Source organism: Arachis ipaensis, chromosome B4, assembly GCF_059453495.1.
Source record: "Arachis ipaensis isolate K30076 ecotype BB chromosome B4, ASM5945349v1, whole genome shotgun sequence".
Taxonomy (NCBI): domain Eukaryota; kingdom Viridiplantae; phylum Streptophyta; class Magnoliopsida; order Fabales; family Fabaceae; genus Arachis; species Arachis ipaensis.
In genome coordinates, this window is record NC_142439.1 from 118,531,628 (window position 1) to 118,552,836 (window position 21,209).

A 21,209-nucleotide genomic window follows, 5' to 3' on the forward strand; every position below is an offset into this window, starting at 1 on the left:
AAAAAAAAATATTTTTCGCAGCATTTTAAAGAATCGGGTGTGATTTTGCCATTTTGGTATTTTACCTCTCCCGCCAAACACAAACTCTTCCCGTTCTAAATTTTCATTTTTTCTTATTTTTGTTTTTAATAGTCCAGCTGATCAGAGTAATCAAACCGGATTTGCCCCACTTGGTTTGATTGAAAACCCAGTAACCCGAATATTTTGGCCAGGCCAAGTCATCTTTCGGATCGTCCATTCATCAAATGACCAAATCCGTTGGAACTCGATTTAACCCGTCCGTTTTCATAACCCAGGATCCGATGGGTTTCGAAAACCCGAATTGGTTCATGATTAATAATTTTTTAAAAGGGATAAACGACGTCGTTTCATGCCAAAACTCCAAACCCTGGTTTTACTCGTCAATCCTCAGTCCTCAGTCCTCACTCGTCCCTCTCATCAGCTATTCAGCTCATCAATCTCTCACACTCCGTCTCTCTCAGTCTCTCAAACTCTCTGTCTTCTTCATTCACTCCACTCACAGCCCACAACGGCCAACACTCACCCGAAGCAACCAGCAGCTCAGCTCAATCATTCCGTCTCCGGCGTCTGTGTCGCCGCCTTCTTGGCCTCGTCATCGCCGGCTCAGTCAAGCAGAAGCAGAAGCAGAAGCAGAAGCAGAAGCAGCCAGCAACACGCCCCTTGTTTGGACGTCGTCATCTTCTTGGCCTCGCTGTCTCTGCCTTCTCGCCGGTCTCGTCGCCGTGGTGAGTCCTTGCCTTCTCCTGTGTTCCTTAGTTCACAGCTTCCTGCCTTCTTCTTTAACTAATTAATTAATTTGCCATTTTATTGTAAATCATCACTGAATTTTAATCATGTTTCTGATAAAATTAATACCGTACTGTAGATACTATAATTACAAAAAGGAAGAAGGGACAAAAGTACAGCTGAAAGTTTATATACTGGACACGATTACACTACAATCATTTAATGAGTCACGCATGCACACCATTTATATACCGAGTATATAAATGGTGTGCATGCGTGACTCATTAAATGATTGTAGTGTAATTGTGTCCAGCGTATGAACTTTCAGGTGGACTTTTGTCCCTTCTTCCTTAGAAAAAATATGAAGTCCTGTAGAATGAAATAAATAACCATTGTCGTCTTAGTTTGCATGCCAATGAATTTCTGTGAAAATATTTTATTTAGTCCTGTAGAACAAAGGTAGGCAACATGCCACTTGGAGTTCAACACTTGAATTTCTGTGAAAATATAGAATTTGGAATTTAAACCAGAGAGGTAAATGTGGTCTAGTTATGGTAGGATTTGAAATTTGATTATTATGGAAAAAGCATTGCTTTGTTGTAAATCCCGTGAATTCAGTGAGTTTGTTTTAGGTAGTTACTTTGAGATTTGTTTCCTCATGTCTTGGGTAAGACTTTGTTTTGATGTTCTTTATTTTCTGTCTTTAGTGACTTTGTTTTCCATTTTACCTATTTTAGTGGTTGCATAAGAAGAGGTTGTTTCTGCTGCACTCTAAGAGAGAAGAGGCCTTTTTGTGCTATACGACAATTCTCAATTCTATTCTAGAGTGTTATATTTGCATGTCTTTTTCGTTTTTCATTATTTGGACTATTTATGCAATTATGCTTCAGCTAAATGTCTACTGAGCCAAATTGCCATCTAAAGAAGTGTTTATTTGTTGCGTTTTACTGTTATCTCACTATCCCCTATTTTCTCATCATGAAAACGCATCACCAATTCATCTGCAGAATATCGTAAAATGGCATTCAAAGGTTCCCTTAGAGAGTTGCAAGATTCTTTTAGCACCTTGTTTCCTAATGTGCAATACTGACCTTTCAGTCAAGCAAAGCTAAGCTTGGTGCCTCTTTAACATAAATTTTATGTTATGGATGAAACCTGGTTTTGATTTTGATGATATTTGTGCAGCAATGCAAGTTATATGAATTGTTTCAGTTTTATGCAGTGTTTCTTTTCTGGATTTTTTGTTTCGCATAATATGATGAGTGTATATTGTTATGGATGCTGTCATTTCTTTAGTATTGTAATGAACAATTGATCCAAGACTAATTGCTTATGTTCTGGTGTATTTTTTGTCATGCATACAATGATGAGTCCTAAGTGTATAATCTAATCAAAAGTTATAGTTCGTTATAGAGTTGGTCATTTGTATTTTGTATAACAATGATGATGCAGACGAACACTTGATTAAAAAAAATACTACGCATTATTGGTTAATCTCCATCCGATGGAAGTCAGCTGTTTCTTAATATTTTTTAATGATAATTATATTGAAGAAATCATGTACTTTGAGCACGTACTTTTCTGTTTGAATGGCAGATATATAGCTTTGGAAAATTGGTTTGAAGCCTTATTTATCTGAAACTTATCTTTTATGCAATATATATAAAATATATAATGTCATGTATGTGGAATTTTGTATATATCATATTTTAATCAGGTTCGGATATACTTTTATCCTAATTGAATGGTAAATGCTTGTGTCATCCAGCTAGTTCAATTATTTGAATTTTGATGCACTCAGCATACTGTACCAATCTTTCCCTTTAATGCTTAATCAGTGGAACTTTCATACTACTAAGTAGGAAAATTGTTGAAGCAAAATATTAGTGTAGTTTAGTTTAATTTAAATATTTCATCCTCTGGTAGAACATGAAGTGATGATTACAAACAAGTGTGAAAGTGCATGAGTCAAATTCAGGGGCAATTTTTGTGGACATGGGACACCCAATTTAGAATCTACTTGCTTCATTATATACCTAACTTATCGCATCTTCAGAACCGTTCCTTTCTTATCACTTCCCATGAATCTGTGTGTTTGAGATGAAATGGTGTTAAGGTTTCCCGTCAAGATTTAAACAGTTGAGAACCTATGACAATTATGGCACCTTATTATGAAACCCAAGTTTCCTAATTGTCGTGTATATGTCACCATGCTGCATGTGTTTTGCTGACAAACATTAAGGATGAGAGGTTGAGGGTGCACGAAAAATATGTAAAAGTCTTTATAGATAAAAGGCACTTCATTCCTACTCTCTATGAAAAACGGCTTCACTAATCAGTGTCTTCAAATTTAGTTAAAGATATGCCTACTCTACATGAAAACCTCTGTGCTCGACGGCTTCAAATTTACATTTTCGCCACTGCTCATGTGCTACTCGTCTTCTAGTTGCATTCTATTCGCTTCCTGTTCCCTGCTCCATTTGGTAACACCTATTTGGCTGCGAATTATGATTAGCTTAATATATTTAAACCCTGACCCTTGCATAAGGACCTATTTCTGATTATTTGTTATTCCTATTATGTTTTTGCAATGTTTTTACTCTGCACTATGATGCTCACTGATTTGGTTGATAATTAAATTCAAAGAGGGGGAGAAAAAGAAGCAGAGCTTTAAAAATGGAAAGCTCTTTTGTGATTGGGAGAAAATTCTAGCTATTTCTTTTCTGTTGATACATCTTAAATTGATTGATTTGTAATGTAATTGAAGTGTCAATGTCCACAAGGTAACATAAGGCATTAAGTGTATCTTCTAATTGGTAAGTTACTTTCTTTCCAGCTTCATTGATAACATTATTAAAAATTAGATATCACATGCAAAGGGATAAAAGTATGTGATTGAGATATTACATTATCTTGTTCTGTTTTCATATTTGGTGATAAGGTGATTCATAGTATCTGATGTATATGAAATTTGAATTTCAAAGAGTAAATTTTATTTTTCTTAAGTGCATAAATGAATCAAGTATTATTTTGTTTTAGTTCAGTGCAGTTTATGCATCATTGCTGAGACTCTCATTTAGTTTTCATTAGAGTTCGCAGGATTAGGGAGACACGGTTGATTTATCAGGACGCCTAATATCTCAAATGCACACCGTCAATGAGCTCTTAGAAAGACATGTGCAACATCTACGGCATACTGTCTGACGATCATGGTTTCAGAAAGGTATAACAGCATTTTCAAGCTGATAGTTACGATACAAAGAAGCTGTATGTTTTGTGCTTAGACTTGTTGAAATCAGTAAACGAAGATAAAATGGTCGAGTGTTTTGTTATGATTGTTAGTCTGTTACTTATTTATGCTGTTAATAGTTTGTTCAATTTTGAACTGTTTATGGTTGTTTCTTGTTAGTAATTTGATATTGTTGATTATTATGGTTGTTTAGAGTATCAATTTTCAGTTATGGCTGTTGAATGATTCTGATTTGGTTGGTTGATATTTCAGAATGTAGGAGAATGATGGTTCAGGGGCACAATTTGGTGTTTTAATTAATTCTAGGATTTGATGCTTTGATTGTCTGTTATATTTAAATTGGAACTTAGAGAGCTTAATTATGAATATTTGAAGATATTTGTTGTAACTTCCACTACGAATTTGATTTATTATGTGCTTTGTGGTGAAATTGTCAACCCAGAACGCTTATATTTGAGTAAAATTTCTATGATATATATCTTACGCACTAAAAGAGTATTTCATAACAAGTAAACTCGTAAGAGTCTAGGAATTGAATTTAGGTGAGTTCTACGAGTTTATTTAGACTTGCGAGTTTGACAACTTTGATTGCAATATTAACTACCTTTATTTAATATATTTAGTATAACCATGACATTATAATAAGAATTAAATTTTCATGCCTTGCCAGTGTCAGCCTCAAAAGTCAAAAGACAATTTGTTCATCAAAAGATTTGGATTTACCTACCCTTTATGTATTTCTTCCATTGTCAGCCTCAGTTACTGGCAACTCACTCTTTGTTCTCTCTCCTCCTTGCCCATTCTCCTACGAAACCCTAATTCCCAATTTCTCTCAAATTGATACTCCAGTTCTCTCAAATGGTCCATAACATATCCATGTTAAATTCTCTCTGACACTCACGCCGCTGACGCCTTCACTGGAGGAAGGACACCGCCAAGTTCGAAGGTCCTGTCTCCTCCCTGCCTCCGTCAACCAGTGCTTTGTGTGACTGATGAGGTTACTTCCGTTGCTGTCATGGGTGTCTTGTCTGCCATACAACCCTTTGAGTTGCACCACCACCATACTGCATCCACCACTTCACCCTTGTTCTGTGTATGATGTTTTCTGCGCCTTCTCACAGAATCTGTTGACTTGGAATTTGGGTTCTTGGGGGTTTGTGGGTATGTGTTTGTTTGGTATTTCTTGTGGGTTAGCATAGCATGCGCTCTAGAATTTTGACGGGACATGGCTTGAAAAAACTGGAGAAAAGTGTAGATTTGTATTTGCCTTTTTCTTTTTCTTTTGATAGCTACAAAATTTCTTTTATTTATTCATTTTAGTTAGAGTGAATCAATTTCAGAGAAGATTTTAAAGTTGCCATCTTGTGTTAAAATTAGCATTATCACTGAAGTAAATTTTGATCTACAAGTTATGCATAACCCCTCTTCTCTACGCTGTTCAAAATGGCTTCTTATTTAGGTACCTACATAACTGTCATTGGTCTTCTTTGCAATGGGTACTACCATTGTGACTTTATTTTGCTCATTAATATATCTGGAATTTTCTTGGCATTCATTTTGCTGTGGTTTAATCTGTAATTCTGTACAATGAAATTATAACAAGTCAACAACGTAGAATTAGAATCACTCTTGCATAAATAATGACAGGAGTCATTTTGGATAGATTACATTATTGGGAACTCGCAACTGATTTGTGTAGCGTACACACTTCATATGAGGAATAAAAATTAGTGTCTCTTTGAACTTAAAATATTGACTGTGGCTACTATATGATTAAAAAGTGTAGGAGCAAAGTTGAATCTGAGTTGTCTAATATCTGCGCAGATATCATGACTGTTATTATTAACACCTTATTCCTTCTTGTTCTGGTGGCCAACCTAGTGTTTACTTCAATAAGATGCACGGGATATCGTTCTCTCTTTTCATTCTCTCTGATGTCTTTCTGTTTGAGGAATTTGGAATTTCACTGTTTTTGCTTTGTTATTTGCAGGAAGGGCGACTATTATCAGTATCTGGCCAAATTCAAGTGTGGTGATGAGAGAAAGGAGGCTGCTGATCAGTCCATGAAAACATATCAAGTTTTCTTCTATTTATCTGTGTGCTGTTAAGGGTGCTGGATGTTTCTTCATGCCATGCCTTTTAGCGTAATTTATTCATTAAACCAGAGAATAAAGGTGTTTATCTTATCTTTCCCTAAACAATTTACATTTATCAGTAGCAACGAAATAATAAATGAGTATAGCATGTGAGAAAGTGATGGTCTTCTTATATATAATAAAGTGTAAAGGGTCATCTAGTTTAGGAGAGTCTATTTTTAATTTAAACACTTAAGATTTAAGACTAAAATCATTCCTATTGATTGGAAACACAAATTTCAGAATAGTCTCTCTAATATGATATTGGCTTTAATGATCTCTTAGTTACATTTGATCGAAAACTTGTTGATAATAGCATCAAATTCATGTCAGCTGTGACTTTGGGTGGTAGCTCCATTTCCTCCCTAACAGAAAACATCAATTCAACATAGATTATGTTATCTCTTTCTCTCTCATTCAGCATAACTTTTTAGCTATGCATTTATTCCTATCTTCTGCTAGATTATATATGATTCTAGTTCTCATTTTTTTTAGGGTAAACTACTATTTTTGTTCCTAATGTTTAGGACAAGTCTCAATTTTGTCTCTACCATTTGAAACGTCATATTTTTGTGCCAAATATTTTACTTTGTCCTAATTTTGCACCAAACGTTATGTTGCTAGGTAAATTTTCTCTTTTTTGTGTTTTTTCCTACAGAACAACACACCAGAATCCATACGACTAATTTCCATGCAGACCTTCACTTCAATGATGAACGAAATTCTAAACCCTTCAACACCAAAAAGCACGGTTTCATCAATCTTCAAAACCCTAATCCACTCCCTCCTCCATTCTCCAGAATCACACCACAGCCAAATCCTCAAGCTCATAACTGACCTCTCTTCCCACCACCCTTCCCTTGCCCAACTCGCCCTTGACTCGCTCCAATCCATGTTGCCTCAACTCACCGACCCGCCGAGTCAACTCACCATTGAGTACCTAGATGCACTTGTCAACATCTCGGAGAGGCCCGTGGAGGTTGACGACTCTCTCTTCACGTCGATATGCCTGGCGGCATCGTTTCCGGTGAGGCTTTGGATGGTGAGGAATTCAGGTTGCCGGGTCATGGTTCGACCCAAGTTGTTGTACCCGGTTTTGATGGGGATGACGAAGGAGCCTTACCCATGTGTGAGGGAGGAATCATTGGAAGCATTGGTTCGGTTGGGAGAGTGTGCAGTTTTTGAGGAGGTAAGCTTGGTGAAAGGTTGCTATGAGCGTGGTGTTCAGCTTCTAAGTGATAATGAAGATTGCGTGAGGATCTCTGCTGTTCGAGTTGTAAGTACCTCCTTTACAATCACAGGATGAAAGAAATTTAGGATAAAATACATATGTTGCATCTTTTCATTTATTCATTTTTATTTTATTGTCTAGCATATATATATATGTCTTGTCTTTTACTTCCTACGATATAAAGGAGATTGGAAGGAGTTTGTTGCACTCCCCCCCCCCCCCCCCCCCCAACCCACAATTTGAATAATGCTAGTTATATGTATTTCAGGTAGCTCTATGGGGCCTGATGTTAGCATCTTTTAATGTAGATATGAAGACCTATTGGTCCAACGAAGTATTTGCCATGGTAAATTTGTAGTTGTAGATGATGGCAGTTTTATGTGCTAAAGGTTCCAAACTTTTTATTATATATATATATATTTTAAATTTAAATTTTTATATTAAGTTTCTGTTTTAGTTTTCTACTTCTAGCCATTATTGCAGTTGTTGGCTTGTTATGTTAACATCAAATTTCTTTGCATGTGAATGTAGCTCTGTTCTGTGGTGAGAGATATGAACATGAAGGTCAGGGTTGAAGTTTTTAATGGCCTTGGAAAGATGGAAATAGTATCCAAGGAACTTCTTATGCAAAGCTTGTCAAAGAGGGTTTTAGTTTTGGATCAAAGCCCAACTGAACAATTTGTGCTGCTTGCAAGTAATGTCGCTGGTGCACTAGTTCATGGGGTTGAGGATGAGTTCTTTGAGGTATCTTTCAAGAACATACTACCAAGTCATATATTGTACCTTGCTTTCAGAGGTTCATAATAATAAAAATTTAAAATAAATAAATAAAAAAACTGACCACTGCGAACTGAGTTTCATGACTTAGGTGCATTATACTTGTGTTAATATATGAATGAATGACTGATTTTCTGCTTAAACTGAAGGTCCGGAAGTCTGTATGCCAGTCCTTACGCGCCCTGACGGTACTCTCAGTTGAGTTTGCTCATGCAGCCTTAAACTTGTTAATGGATGTCTTGAATGATTATAAAGTGGAAGTTCGGTTCCAAGCTTTAGAAACTATGCATCACATGGCAATCAATCATTGTCTAGAACTTCAGGAAAATTACATGCATAAGGTATTAAGGTTTGTTCCTCATCCTTAATCATTTTTCTTGATGTCCTATATATATTTTGGAGCCTAAACTTCATTATTTGCAATTAATTGAATCTCCTTGTTGATGTATCAAGATGAGTACAATCTTTCTGTTTTTTTTTCAAGCAGAAAGATTACCCTATGAAAATTTGTGATTGGTATCATTTGTGTGTTTCATTATCTTTTGCAGTTTCTTGATGTTCTAGAGGACAATAGTAGTGAAGTGAGATTTTCTGCCAGGAAAATAGTTCGACTAATGAAGCTAAGAAATCATTTGTTGTTCAAATCAACTATGGATGTTCTTCTAAAAAATTTAGACAGCTATCCACAGGTTTGCTTTATTTCCATCTCATTATGTTTATGTTTTCCCAAATGGCATAGTGATGCATCTTCATTCAATTTTCAAGATACAAGTTAGTTCTATGATAGACTAGATAAAACTCTGATTTCATTGCTTATGAAAAATTCATTTCACTGGTATAATTTCAATCAGTCAAGCTAGGTGTACACCAAAATCATCTACCAGTGTAGAATACACATTGAAATACAAAATGCAGATTAAAAATAAGTTAAATTATATATGTATTTATTCTCAAATACATGGTGGTTGATTTTGGTAGCTGATTTTAGTGTGCAAATAACATTTTTGAATTTCAATTGATATTGATGAGTTAACTACATTGTTCTTCAAGTTCATTCTCACTTTTCTCTTGATATTCTTCTGCCGATATCCATTTCTGTTCTTCATTTCGGTCTAATTTTTTCTTTTAAAAAAATTATTATTTATGGAGCAAGTTATGCACACAACTCCATTTTAGTAATTCTTTACTGTTGCGCTCTCCCTATGCTTGACATTTAACCTTTTTCTTACTAGGATGAAGCTGATATATTTTCTGTTCTCTCTCATCTTGGCCGAAATCACAAGCAATTTGTAGATTTAATTGCAAATGAAATCGCTGATGAGGTATACTTTCTCGGACTGTAATTTAACCATAGGATATCTATATACAAATTTGGCACGTTGGCCTGCCAATGAAATAAAAAGTACCTATTGTCCTTGAAAGAATGGCATTGATTATCCCTTTGATATCCTCCTCACAGGTAACAGCAAGTTTTGAAGGAAATAGAGAATTTAATAGTGCAAGGATGGCTGCTCTGTTAGTCCTATCTATATCTGCTCCATTCTTGAATGCAGATGTTGGCCCTATACCACCAGTAATATTTTCTTTTGCGGCTACATTTTTAAGTAGGATTTGTTGCGCCTTTAGTGATGTCATGAATCGAGACACCCTCTTGGAGTACCTTATTCAGAAAAGCAGCTCGATGGTGCAACCTGAAGTAAATATTAGTAATGGGGAAGGACAGAATCCCTTGGCCAAAGACGATGTTCAAAATGTTGCTGGCAATGAGATGATTCATTCTGAAATAACTATCAACAATGGGGAAGGACAGTTGCCTTTATCCAAATACAATGTTCAAAATGTTGCTTTGGAAATGAAGCCGCCAAATGATGTAGGCCAACATAAGCAGCCAGTGCATGATAGTGTTGTTCTAACCTACATAAACTACATCCTTGTGAAGCTCCCTAATATATGGCCAAAGGTACAATCTTATTCTGCAAACGAAGTGCTATGTTCCTTGAGGTAAGAACTGTTTTATAGCTACCAACATTTGTTCCTTAAGATGCGTTTTACTACCTGCAATATTGTTTTAAATGTGCACGTGAACCCAGATCCACGTAGAGTCTTCACTTTCAGTAATCAGCATCACGATTGTGGGATCTTGCTTTGTTTGTATGTGCTTAGTATGATGAAGGGTTTCTGGTTCGGTGCCTATCTTTGTGAGGGCTTCAAGTTTTACTTAAACTGATTCTATACAATATGGATTTCTGTTTAAATCTTTTGATGGTTTAATTCAGCCTGTATACATCTTTCGAAATACATATCTGATATTGTCCCTTGCCTTTTGTCATTTTTCCCATTTGGGGGATGATGATATTAATGTAGGCATTGGAAGGAAGAATTGACATCTTTGACATTTGACTCTTCTGCTCCTGCTGATGCTTCAGCATTTGCTTTATTGTATCTTAAAATAATAAAGTTGGTCGTAGAAGTCTGGGATCACTTGGTGCGAAAAACGGAGGTGGTCTCTGGAACGGTTGAATTGGAAGACAAGTTGGAAAAGCTTGACAGGAGGGCTAAAGAATTGATGAATCGTTTTGTAGGTTTCTCTGCAGAAGAGGAAATCTCTGTTCTGGAGCTAATTTTGTTGACTTACACCCTCAGGCTTTGCAGAGCTGAAATCTGCAGTCGCAATTTCATATTCAAGAGGATGACGATCATATATTTACGCACCGAGTCATTCCTTAAATTGAGATCAGATGTTGCTTCCGGTTTTGTAGCTGAACTTGGGAACTTAATACGTGAAAGTAGCAACGGTGGAGCTTCCTGCAGTTCACTTGCTTTTGATAACTGTCTAAAGTTGTTCTCCCCGAAGCGGTTGATGATTCCCGAAGGAATCAGACATAGAAGGGCAGAACTAAGTATTCCTAACAATTGCCCTGACTATCCTCTTCCCTTTGCACCAGGACTAACTGCTAGTATACCATGTGACATAACAATACATAACATTTCAAGCAACTGCAGAGCGTGGGTTAGAATGTGTATAAATGATGGCTTTACACAACATGTCTACTTAGATTTGCAAAGTTTTGAAGTATCGGGAGAGGTGAGAAAAATTTCTTATGCTGTGCCATATTACAGAACCCCAGAAGTTGATTCTTTCAACTTGAAGGTTTGCATTGGTTTAGAATCTTTGTTTGAGAATGTTACTCCAGTCCAAGCACATGGGGGCCCAAAATGTGAACTGGTACTTCTATGTGAAGAGAAAATAGTTTATCTTTCGAGGGTCTTATAAAAACGAAGTTATGGCCAATTATCTTTAGCTTATCAAAGATTAATTTATCTAATATTCTAAAATTAAATATCAGAAATTGAATTATTTTTTAATCGAAATTAATTTGCAAAAAAAAAAAATGTTGAAATCAAATTTTGAGGGTCAATAACCAACAAAGGAGGATCCTACAGCTAATAAGTGCTCAAGTAATGTAGTAACGCTTGCTTTTTAATAATTGTAATTAATCTATATATTGAATTAGGAGATTGAAAACATCTTTTTCACATTTTAAGTTGATTAAAAATGAAAAAAGGGTGACTTGTACAATTAACCAAACAATGAAATTTATATACACATTAAGTGTAAAACTAAACCATTTATGCACACACAAACTCGGCCACAAGCCCACAAGCACCTTACTTGAAACAATCACTAGCTCTATGAATTATTGGCATTGAAGTAAACAAAAAAAGCAATGCCAACATAGAGAAGGATTTAGAGTAAGAAAAGACAATCTCTGCCAATGAGCCTCAACTTAAATGGCATATCTCCCCCTCCCCACCTCAAAGGTCAAGGGTTCAAACCCTAGAGATTGCAATGGAAAAAAAATGTGGTAAAAAGTGTAAGAAGTATGTGGGTGTGTTGTGTACCTAGGATTGGGAGGTGTTCAATTCATTGACCAAAAAAAAAAAAAAAAAAAAAAAAAAGAAAAGACAATCTCTTCATCCTGTGACTTTACAAAAAGCAATGGTGATTATGAACATCCTTCTGTTTACTCATGACCGCAGGCAATTGCGGACAAGAAACACCTTTTCGCAACCGAGGTTCTGCAAGTTTCTTGCCATCCCTGACCTTCCTTATAATTCTCAACCTGTAAAGTATATTCATTTAGTCATAAGGAAATAAGGCGTTAGGCTTGTCATAAGGTATCACTGTATCAGCAAAAGATGCAAGTGACAAAAGGACCTCCAAAGATACGCTGTATTTACAAAAAGAACCAAATGTATATAAGTATATAAGCGAATTGACTGAACATTTGTTAAGTTTGTCAAACAGAACATATCTTTGAAGGATCAATTTGCCAAAATTGTAATATTTCAGAGGTCAAAATGGTTATTTAGAATTACCGTATCTACAATGTTGTCACCAGATTTAACTCCCCCAATCACAAAAATAGATTCATTGATGACTGCAGCAGCAAAGTAACCCCTAGGGTGATTCATTGGTTCTCCCATCATCCATGTGCCAAGACGGGGATCAAACACTTCAAGGCTCGGAACCATTGCACTTCCATCAAAGCCACCTAGAGTGTACCTGCGAAGACGGATTAAGAAGCTTAATTAGTCAGGCATGGAAAATTCAGAACAGGATACTGATCTCCAATTAGAATGACAGTCATCTATACAATTTTATTCTGTAAATGGTCATATTACAGAACACTCAGAGGACACTTATGCAAATTGTAATCCCTAATGCGTCAAGAGAGAGAAGAGGAGTCAAGCTCACAGTTTTTCATTTAGAACAACTAATGAGTGGCAGCCACGCCTCGTATTCATGCTTGGGATTTTGGACCAAGAATGTTCCCTGGGATCAAATCTTTCAGCAGAGCTGCATTTACATTAAGTGTCACTCATGTCAGAACAGATACAGTTTACTAAATGCAATTCACAATATTTGTCACTTTCGGTGTATTAGTCATTCTCACAATAAACAACGAAACATTTTATATTAAACAACTTTGTAATTTAATCTGAATTTTGAGTTCCTTAATTGGCATGTGAACGAGTAAAGTGAAAAATATTGTGAACCAGACGGAGTATACACTATTTAATATATCAAAATCTTACTTCAAATAATCGTTTCCATCAAATCCACCAGTAGCATAAAGCGCACCGTTGAGTTCAACAGCAGCAAGAGCAAATCTCTGGAATATAGAAATGCATTCAAGCAATAAGTTCAGTATTTTCATAGGCTTTTCAAAGCACTACAAAATACAAATGGATCTCTCTCTTGATTATTTGGTGTCTGTGATGTTTGGAGAAGAGAGTCGAGTGAGGCAGAAATTTGATTACATTACAGAGGCAACTAATACAAAAGTATTGGACCTTTAAGGTAGATAACACTAATTACCAATCCCAGCATATGAAACTATATCATTAAATAACCATCAACGAAACATCTAAGCTCTCTTTAATTGAACAAATTGAACTTGCGCACACACAAACACAAAACACAAGAGGAACACCTAGTAAAATATTGGTTTATAGCTGCTATGTTAAGAATCTTATTCCTCAAAAATCAAGGAAATAAAGACTTCAGAACTGTTGTTTTACATTTATCTATAATTGTACCTCTTAAATCTCAATCAAGACCTGAACTATTTACCATATGACAGCAACACTTTACCTTTTCTAGCATTGAGCGTGTGGTGATCCACCGTCCAATGTCTAAATCTAGCATCTCAACGTCTGAAAAGCAGTCAACTCCATTGCCGCCACCAACAGCAAATATCTTCTTATCCAAAACAGCTCCAGATAAGCTTCCTTTCTTCTGGTTCAGTGCAGGACACAAGGTCCAGTTGTCAAGAATCGGGTTATATGATTCAACTACAAACACGGAAGATAATAATCTTTCTCAGAACTTCATCTTTGTTAAAATAAATAAATAATAAAACCATCACAAGATCCCATACCAGTATCATACCAAACAAGACCATTTCCACCGCCAAAAACATAAATATCACCATTGAACTGCACGACCGAAGCATATGAACGTATTGAGCTCATGGGCTTGAGAGACTTGATAGCATTTTGTGAAGTAGAATACATGTCCATACTTGGCAACCAAGATTCTCCATCAAAGCCTCCTATTAGAAACAATGAATCTTTGTGGTCTAGATGGAGCTCTCGAGATGACTTGGTTAATGTCTTCTCAACATGTGTCATAACATTAGATGCAGATTCCAATAATGTACAACGATCTCTTAGATGCTGAATTTCTGACAAAGCCTCCTTCTAAAAGGCAGATAGAAATAGATCAATAAATATGGGGAAACATGCTATGCCTGATAGGATACAATGATTTATCTTAATTCAATACCACTCAGAAATGTTGTTCAAATTACCAAACTAACTATTCATTATTTACAGTCATTTATATTGTGTTCAGTTTGCTTCGAAAACTTACCTATTTTAAATTGTGTAGTCTCAAACTTAATGGAATTGGATGGCAGGAGAAAGAGCCAAAATAATAATAATAATAATAAAAACAATAACAAAAAACAGAAAGTAATGAATGTATTTAAACTTAGAACCATCTTGTTTTATTTGTTATCCCCCCATTTCATTAATGCAGTCACTGCGGCAGAAACAAACCACTTCAAGCAGTAGCAGAGGTTCAAATTTTAATATGGAGATAAGTACATAACAAGAATTTATAAATAAGGTTGATTGAGAAGTTCCACATACTTGGTCAATTGGTATGAAGACTATACATTTATGCATGCCAATAAATCAACAATACAATTTAACATGATACCAATGGAGAAGCAATTGAGAAAAATAATTAAGAATAGCATCTACAACATAGCAAAGAGTCCCTACCAGTTTCTGCTCCAGGTAACTATTCCTCTCGGTCTGCATTTTCTTGAAAGCTGTCAGTTCTTTGACCTCTTGCACCAACTAAAAAAAAAACATATATCGAGTTAGTTGCTTACGAATAAAATTTATAATATTTTTAATATTTTCCATCAAATATCCTCAACAACCTGGGTTATGTCATATTGATATTCCAATGAAGGACTAGGATCCACTTTCTTCTCTAAACCAGCTGGTGCCTCAGAATTATCCTTTTCGATTGGACACATATTATTTGCAGCAGCGGTATCATTTACATAATCTGGCGAAGAGAGATTTTGTCTTTTACTGTTAAGAGACAGCTGCTTTAGTTTCAGAAATATGAGGTTCTTCTCATCCTGTTTTGCTTCCAGCATGCCTAAATGAGTATCCAATGGCTGGATGTCTTCGTCTAAAGTAGAATCATTTTCAGCGGATTCTGATATCGCACTGGTGTGAGCATATTGCTCCACATCCGATTCAAGCACTGTGAACTGTTCACTTTCCCTCAAAGTTTCATATGATGGAGGCGGCTGAGAAACATTTGCCAAATTCAGCATATGATGAGGGACAGAGCTACCAGGCACAATTGCTGTTGGTGTTAGCAAAGAAATCAGCTTGCTAGTTTGTGCATGGTCCAGCTCAAACCAGAAAAGGTTTTTATTGTAGTAGTTGTCTGCAATTGCATGTCTAAATTTATCCTCCGACAGTGGCTGGCACTGAAGCCGAACACGAATTTGCACCTTAATAGCAGAAAAGTATGAAGATGAGAGCTTGTTTCAGAATGTAATTGTCTTGAACAGAACAATAGTACTCTATAGCATGTGATACCTGTGCAGGATATTGTGTTCTCTCCGAACCATTAGCAGTCCATCCGTAAGGGTCTATAGACATCTTTCCATTGCTAGCCGCCTCGAAAATTCCATGAAGTTTCCTGTCGCTATAATTGAATAGAAACAGCGGCAACCCAGGTTCAATATTCTTCACATATGAGAAATGCTGAGTTGGTAAGCCTGTTTAAACAGATAAAAATTTCCATGAGTCGAATGCAACAACTGCCACCTTCAATTCAAAATATGGGAAAAAAATTACCATAAGCTAAGTGACAACTTTTATGCTGTTGATAATATAAGTTCCAATATGACGCTCATGTCAACTATATCAGTGACCATTCAGTAACTTCAATTTTAAAATGTTGATCATCATTCATCATTGTCACATGACACCTATTTGTTTCTAGATTCATACTTCTAATAGCCTTTTCCTATGGCAAATGCTGTAAACCAAAGAAAATCAAATGAATAACACTGACCAAAGAGTTGTTTAGAAAGACATTCTCTAATTGTATTATTCTTGCACCCAAATACAACACCTCCAAGTTGATTCTTCTCCAAATTTCTGCCAAATACAGTAGTGGTTGCTGAATTTGAAAGCGAAGATTGCCGCCTCCTGTACTGAGAATTTTGAGCCTTCTTCCCTGGTCCCATCCTAGCATAAGAGGATTAAGATCATTTCATAGGCAGTATGCAGACGAACTGAAAGAATATAGCAATTAAGTTACCAATATTCCACATAACGCATCAAAAAGGAGTAAAATAATAATAAGAATAATAAGAATAATAAATAAAAATAATAATCTTTGATAAGAATAATAAATAAAAATAATAATCTTTGAAGTAGCAACATAGAATCTTTGAAATATGTATTCAAAAGAAGAACAGGCTGATTGTATAAATACGTAGTAAATATACTTCAAGGTTCAAACAAATACGAAAGTATTGAATTCAAATTCCACCCTTTGATTTGGTAGAAAATCCAAATTCTATTTGGAAAAAAAAAAAAAAGAAGAAAAAATATGAAATGCTCAGCAGTTAACGCAATGCAACAAGGGGAATCTTTTGCCCCAGTAATCCTACTTCCTGCGCTATATTCCAATTCACAAGAACCATGAAAACAATCAACACTAATTACAGAAGCACAATCACCCAATGTAGCTTTAACATCACTGTTGCATGTAGGTTCGATACTATTACTGCTTCGTACAAACCAGAAACAATAATAACTTCCATGTTTTTTAACAATTCAAGATCGCATTATGCAAAACAAGATATAAGAGAGAATAATAGAAGAAAACATGCTAAATACGTATACATAACCGAAGAAATGGGGTTTAACGAAATGTCTCAGAAACACCCTAAAGCGACATGGGAAAATGCAGAAGTGCAGAACTGAAGCTTATGATCAAGAAGTTCGGTAGGAAAAGCAAAAAAATAAAAATAAAAATACAAATATATCTTTTTGTTCTTACATTTTTTGTAATACGAATGACGAAGAGAGAGAGGACTTGCGGAGACTGAAGAGGAAGCGCGAAAGGGAAAGAGCGCATACGAGAAAAGAAAAGAAAAAGGAAAGAAAAGAATTACGCTTCAGATGGAACTTAGGAAAGAGGCTGAATGGCTGATGCTATAACTTCTTAGTCTCTGACTCTGCACATGAGCACATCGTGTTTTCTTTCTCTTGTTTAGTTGTTTTCCTTTTTTTTTTTTCTTTTTCTTTTACCAGGACACCGAAAAAAATGATGAATCTTGTTTCAAAAATATTACTGTATATTAAAATTATTCGTCAAAATCAATTTTTATATATTTATATACAAATATATATAATTTAAATTTATTTTATATATATTTTATATTTTAATATATATTTTATTTTATTAATATAAAATATAAAAGTTAAAAGTTAAAATTGTAAGTATTTTGGGTATATCGTATAGAATAATGAAGAGATTGAACATGAGGTAAATCAGTAAGTTGGTCAAAATAGTGGAGTGTATCTTATTTTATATGTGATAAAAAAAGTGTTTTTAAAACTTAAAAATAAATTCTATTGTATTGCTATCAAACCGACTATACTTTATGGTACAAAGTGTTGGACGACCAAAAGATAAGCATGAATATAAGTTAAATGTGGTAAAACTTAAAAATAAATTTTATTATATTGCTATCAAACCGACTATACTTTATGGTACAAAGTGTTAGACGACCAAAAGATAAATATGAATATAAGTTAAATGTGGTAGAAATGAAAATATTGATATGGATGAGTAGTCATATGAATTGGAGTAGTATCTATTTTTTTTTTACCAAAAATAGAAGATTCGAATCCGCAACCTCATAATTGAATATGGAAAGACTATACTATTTGAACTATAACTCATTGACAAAACTTTGTTGTTGTTGTTATATATTTTATATTAATAATTAATTTTAATATATAAATAATATGATTGATTTTGTTTAGTACCGTACAAATCCTGGGGTTAGCAAATTGGTGATAAGTGCGTGATTTCAGAAAGATTCTTACTTTTATTTTTTTTTTTTTTACATTTTTCTTATCATACTTAATTTTTCATAATGTGTAATATGATATCACATTTTATAAGATTAATTGAAAATATTTATTTTCGTTTTAAATAATACTAAAGATTAAAATAAAAATCATCAATTAGAAAATTACTTTCAAGACAAGAGTATTCACCAAAAATAACGTTATTATTCATAAAACAACACATTTATTTCATATATCTAAAAATTTTTATCTAAAAAATAAATTTTAAATCAATTATATAATATGCATACTAAAAATCAGTTATTCTTATAAAATATATATTAAAATATAAAAATATATTTTAAAATAAATTAAATAATACATATATAATAATTTATTTAATGATTTATTTTGTATGTATATATAATATTTTTTTTATTTTTAATATAGCGTATGCTATGATACTTATTATTATGATAAATAGGAATTTTTTTCCAAAATTAATGTAATATTTTTTCTATTTGACCATTTTTAAATTTTAAAAAATAAAACAAAAAATATTAAATTATAAAAAATGTCTCAGGAAGTTTACACTTTATTATAGGGTAAAGTATTATTTTAGTCTTCAATATTTGGGTCGAATTCTAATTTGATCCCTAACGTTTTAAAAAACTTATTTTAGTCTCAAAAACTTTTAAATGTCCTATTTCAATTCCAAAAAATGTTTAAGCGGAATTATTGTTGTCCTACCATTAAATTTGACACAAATAGTTCGCACATTGAAGAGCCAATAACATTCGATTTCAGTATGTAAGTAAAATTGATCTACCAACGATTATTAATATAAAAGTTTTTTCTTTGATTTTTTTAAAATGTTGATGATTGATTGTTAGGATTTGGAGTTTTGTATAAAAAGAAAACTAAGGAGAAGAGTTACAAGAAGGCTTTCGTTATGTTTTTCTAACACATGGAAGAAGATATGACTTAACTAGTAACACTATTAACGTCCACGTCACTCATTTTGTTAATAATTAGCATCAAATTTAATGATAGGACAACATTGAACCTGTTTGAAATTTTTTGAGACAGAAATAGAATGTTTGAAAGGTTAAGAACTAAATTAGGATTTGGACTAAATATTGGAGATCAAAATAGTACCTTACCCCTCTATTATACAAGAAGAAGTATAGGAAAACAACTAGTTTTGAAGTCAACTTGAACCAACTACACTAATTAAATTCAAAAAGAAGAAGTATAGGAAAACAACTAATTTTGAAGCCAACTTGAGCCAACTATACTAATTAAATTAAAAAAATTAAATATTAAAAAACAACTATAATTCTTAAACTTTTTTTCACGCTCATACACCTTCAAAACTTGTACTGAAAAAAACAACCGCTACGCACACCTTCTTCCTCTCTTTTGACACCCCCACTTTTCTGCAGCACCTCCCGTCGCACAGTTCACCCCGCTGATCGTTGCCAGCCAAACATCACCCAGCCACTCCGTTCATTGTGGATCCCAGCGGCGCCGTCAATCACACGACCATCCGTCCCGGAACCCAGCCCACGAGGAACACATCTCCGTTGCTATGTTGTGCCTTTCTTTCTCGCGGCAAAGCTTACGTGCAGTACCACCGTCCTCCTTTCAAGCCGATTGCGAAATGGATTCATCTGAAATGGATAGCATATTGAGTGATAGCATATTGGATTTAGGCTTTAGGGTTTTGGTTTTAGGATTTATATTTAAGGGTTTAGAGTTTAGATTTTGAGTTTAGGGTTTATGATTTATGGTTTAGTGTTCATGGGTGAAGGTGTATAGTTAACTGTTTAGTATTTGCGGTTTAAGGTTTAGGAAAAATAGGTCTAGTGTGTATGGTCTTTAGGGTTTAGGGTCTATAATCTAGTCTTTAGATTTTACGGTTTAGGGTTTAACATTTAAGGTTCATGATTTATGGTTAAGGGTTTTATACGTTTTTTCCATGAATAATGGTTGTTTTTTTTGTGTTAAATGGTTGTTATTTTGGAATTTAAAGTTTTGGTTTTATGATTTTGGATTAAGTGTTTAGGATTTAGGGTTTAGAGTTCATAGTTTAGAATTTAAAGTTTGGGTTTAATTTACATGATTTAGGAGTTGGGGTTTAAATTTCAGGGTTTAGGGTTTAAGATCCAGATTTATGATTTATAATTTAGGATTTAGGGTTTATAATTTTTGGTTTATGGTTTAGGGTACATGATTTAGGTTTTGGGATGTAGAATTCAGGGTTTATAGTTCAGGTTTAGGGTTTACGATTTAAGATTTAGTTGGTTTAGGTTTAGGATTTACGATTTAGTGTTCAGTATTTATTATTTAGGATTTAAGGTTTACTTCATTTAAGGTTTAGAGTTCGTATTTTAGAGTTTAGGGTTTAGCGTTTAGGGTTCAGGGTTTATTGTTTAGAGTTTAGTGTTTAGCTTTCGACTTTACGGTTTAGTGTTTAGTTAGTTTAATGTTTAGAGTTCAAGATTTATTTTTAGGGTGTAGAATTTAAGGTTAAGGGTTCATATTTTAGGGTTAAGGGTTTAGTACTAATGTTTCAGGATTTAGAGTTTTAGGGTTTGTGATTTAAGGTTTGCGGTTTATGGAATATGGGTCTAATCTGTAGAGTCTTTAGGGTTTAAGGTTTAGTTGGTTTAAGGTTTAGAATTTAAGATTCAGGATTCAGGGCTTAGGTTTAGGGCTTAGTATTTATGGTCTAGGAAAAATAGGTCTAGTGTGTACGGTTTTTAGGGTTTAGGGTTTAAGGTTTATGGGTCAATATCTATGATTTTGGATTTCGTACATAGTTTTTGTGATAAATGGTTGTTTCTTTCGGGTTAAATGGATGTTTTTTTGG

The 21,209-nt window shown here is 34.3% G+C and overlaps 2 protein-coding genes across 9 annotated transcripts; one reads left to right on the forward strand and one right to left on the reverse strand.

Annotated features, from left to right (window-relative positions):
* Positions 1–365: 365 nt before the first annotated feature.
* On the forward strand, positions 366–11,490 carry SIEL (ARM repeat superfamily protein). 2 transcript variants are annotated; one of them, XM_088483769.1, is made up of 11 exons: positions 366–746; positions 3,838–3,970; positions 5,988–6,171; positions 6,791–7,408; positions 7,632–7,709; positions 7,895–8,107; positions 8,290–8,481; positions 8,689–8,829; positions 9,373–9,462; positions 9,600–10,141; positions 10,505–11,490. In XM_088483769.1, the coding sequence occupies exons 3-11, from the start codon at positions 6,115–6,117 to the stop codon at positions 11,412–11,414; spliced, it is 2,841 nt and encodes a 946-aa protein (XP_088339895.1). In that variant the 5' UTR covers positions 366–746; positions 3,838–3,970; positions 5,988–6,114; the 3' UTR covers positions 11,415–11,490. The 2 variants fall into 2 exon arrangements, with proteins under 2 accessions (XP_088339895.1, XP_088339894.1); XM_088483768.1 differs by having other exon boundaries at positions 373–746; positions 3,847–3,970.
* A 128-nt stretch (positions 11,491–11,618) lies between these two features.
* LOC107639663 (uncharacterized) lies at positions 11,619–17,534 on the reverse strand. 7 transcript variants are annotated; one of them, XR_015880832.1, is made up of 12 exons: positions 17,316–17,534; positions 16,320–16,495; positions 15,839–16,020; positions 15,160–15,750; positions 14,996–15,073; positions 14,086–14,404; positions 13,800–13,999; positions 13,241–13,317; positions 12,900–13,001; positions 12,521–12,707; positions 12,109–12,264; positions 11,619–11,910 (listed from the first exon to the last, which is right to left on the reverse strand). XR_015880832.1 is itself a non-coding variant. In XM_088483772.1 (11 exons), coding segments are annotated over exons 1-11 (2,013 nt in total). In that variant the 5' UTR covers positions 17,318–17,534; the 3' UTR covers positions 11,721–12,165. The 7 variants fall into 7 exon arrangements, 4 of the variants coding, with proteins under 4 accessions (XP_088339898.1, XP_088339896.1, XP_088339897.1 ...); XR_015880830.1 differs by having other exon boundaries at positions 14,086–14,407; XR_015880831.1 differs by having other exon boundaries at positions 14,086–14,407; positions 16,320–16,542; positions 17,316–17,451.
* Between the last annotated feature and the right edge of the window lie 3,675 nt (positions 17,535–21,209).

Excerpts from the sequence above, each read along its gene's own strand:
- SIEL (XM_088483769.1), top strand. The coding sequence starts at position 6,115 with ATGTTTCTTCATGCCATGCCTTTTAGCGTAATTTATTCATTAAACCAG. Across the intron at positions 7,409-7,631 it reads GGATCTCTGCTGTTCGAGTT|GTAGCTCTATGGGGCCTGAT; the intron begins GTAAGTACCTCC and ends TATGTATTTCAG. Across the intron at positions 9,463-9,599 it reads CAAATGAAATCGCTGATGAG|GTAACAGCAAGTTTTGAAGG; the intron begins GTATACTTTCTC and ends TCCTCCTCACAG.
- LOC107639663 (XM_088483770.1), bottom strand. Across the intron at positions 16,021-16,319 it reads TCTTTCTAAACAACTCTTTG|GCTTACCAACTCAGCATTTC; the intron begins GTCAGTGTTATT and ends CTGTTTAAACAG. Across the intron at positions 13,002-13,240 it reads GATGGAAACGATTATTTGAA|CTCTGCTGAAAGATTTGATC; the intron begins GTAAGATTTTGA and ends ATGTAAATGCAG.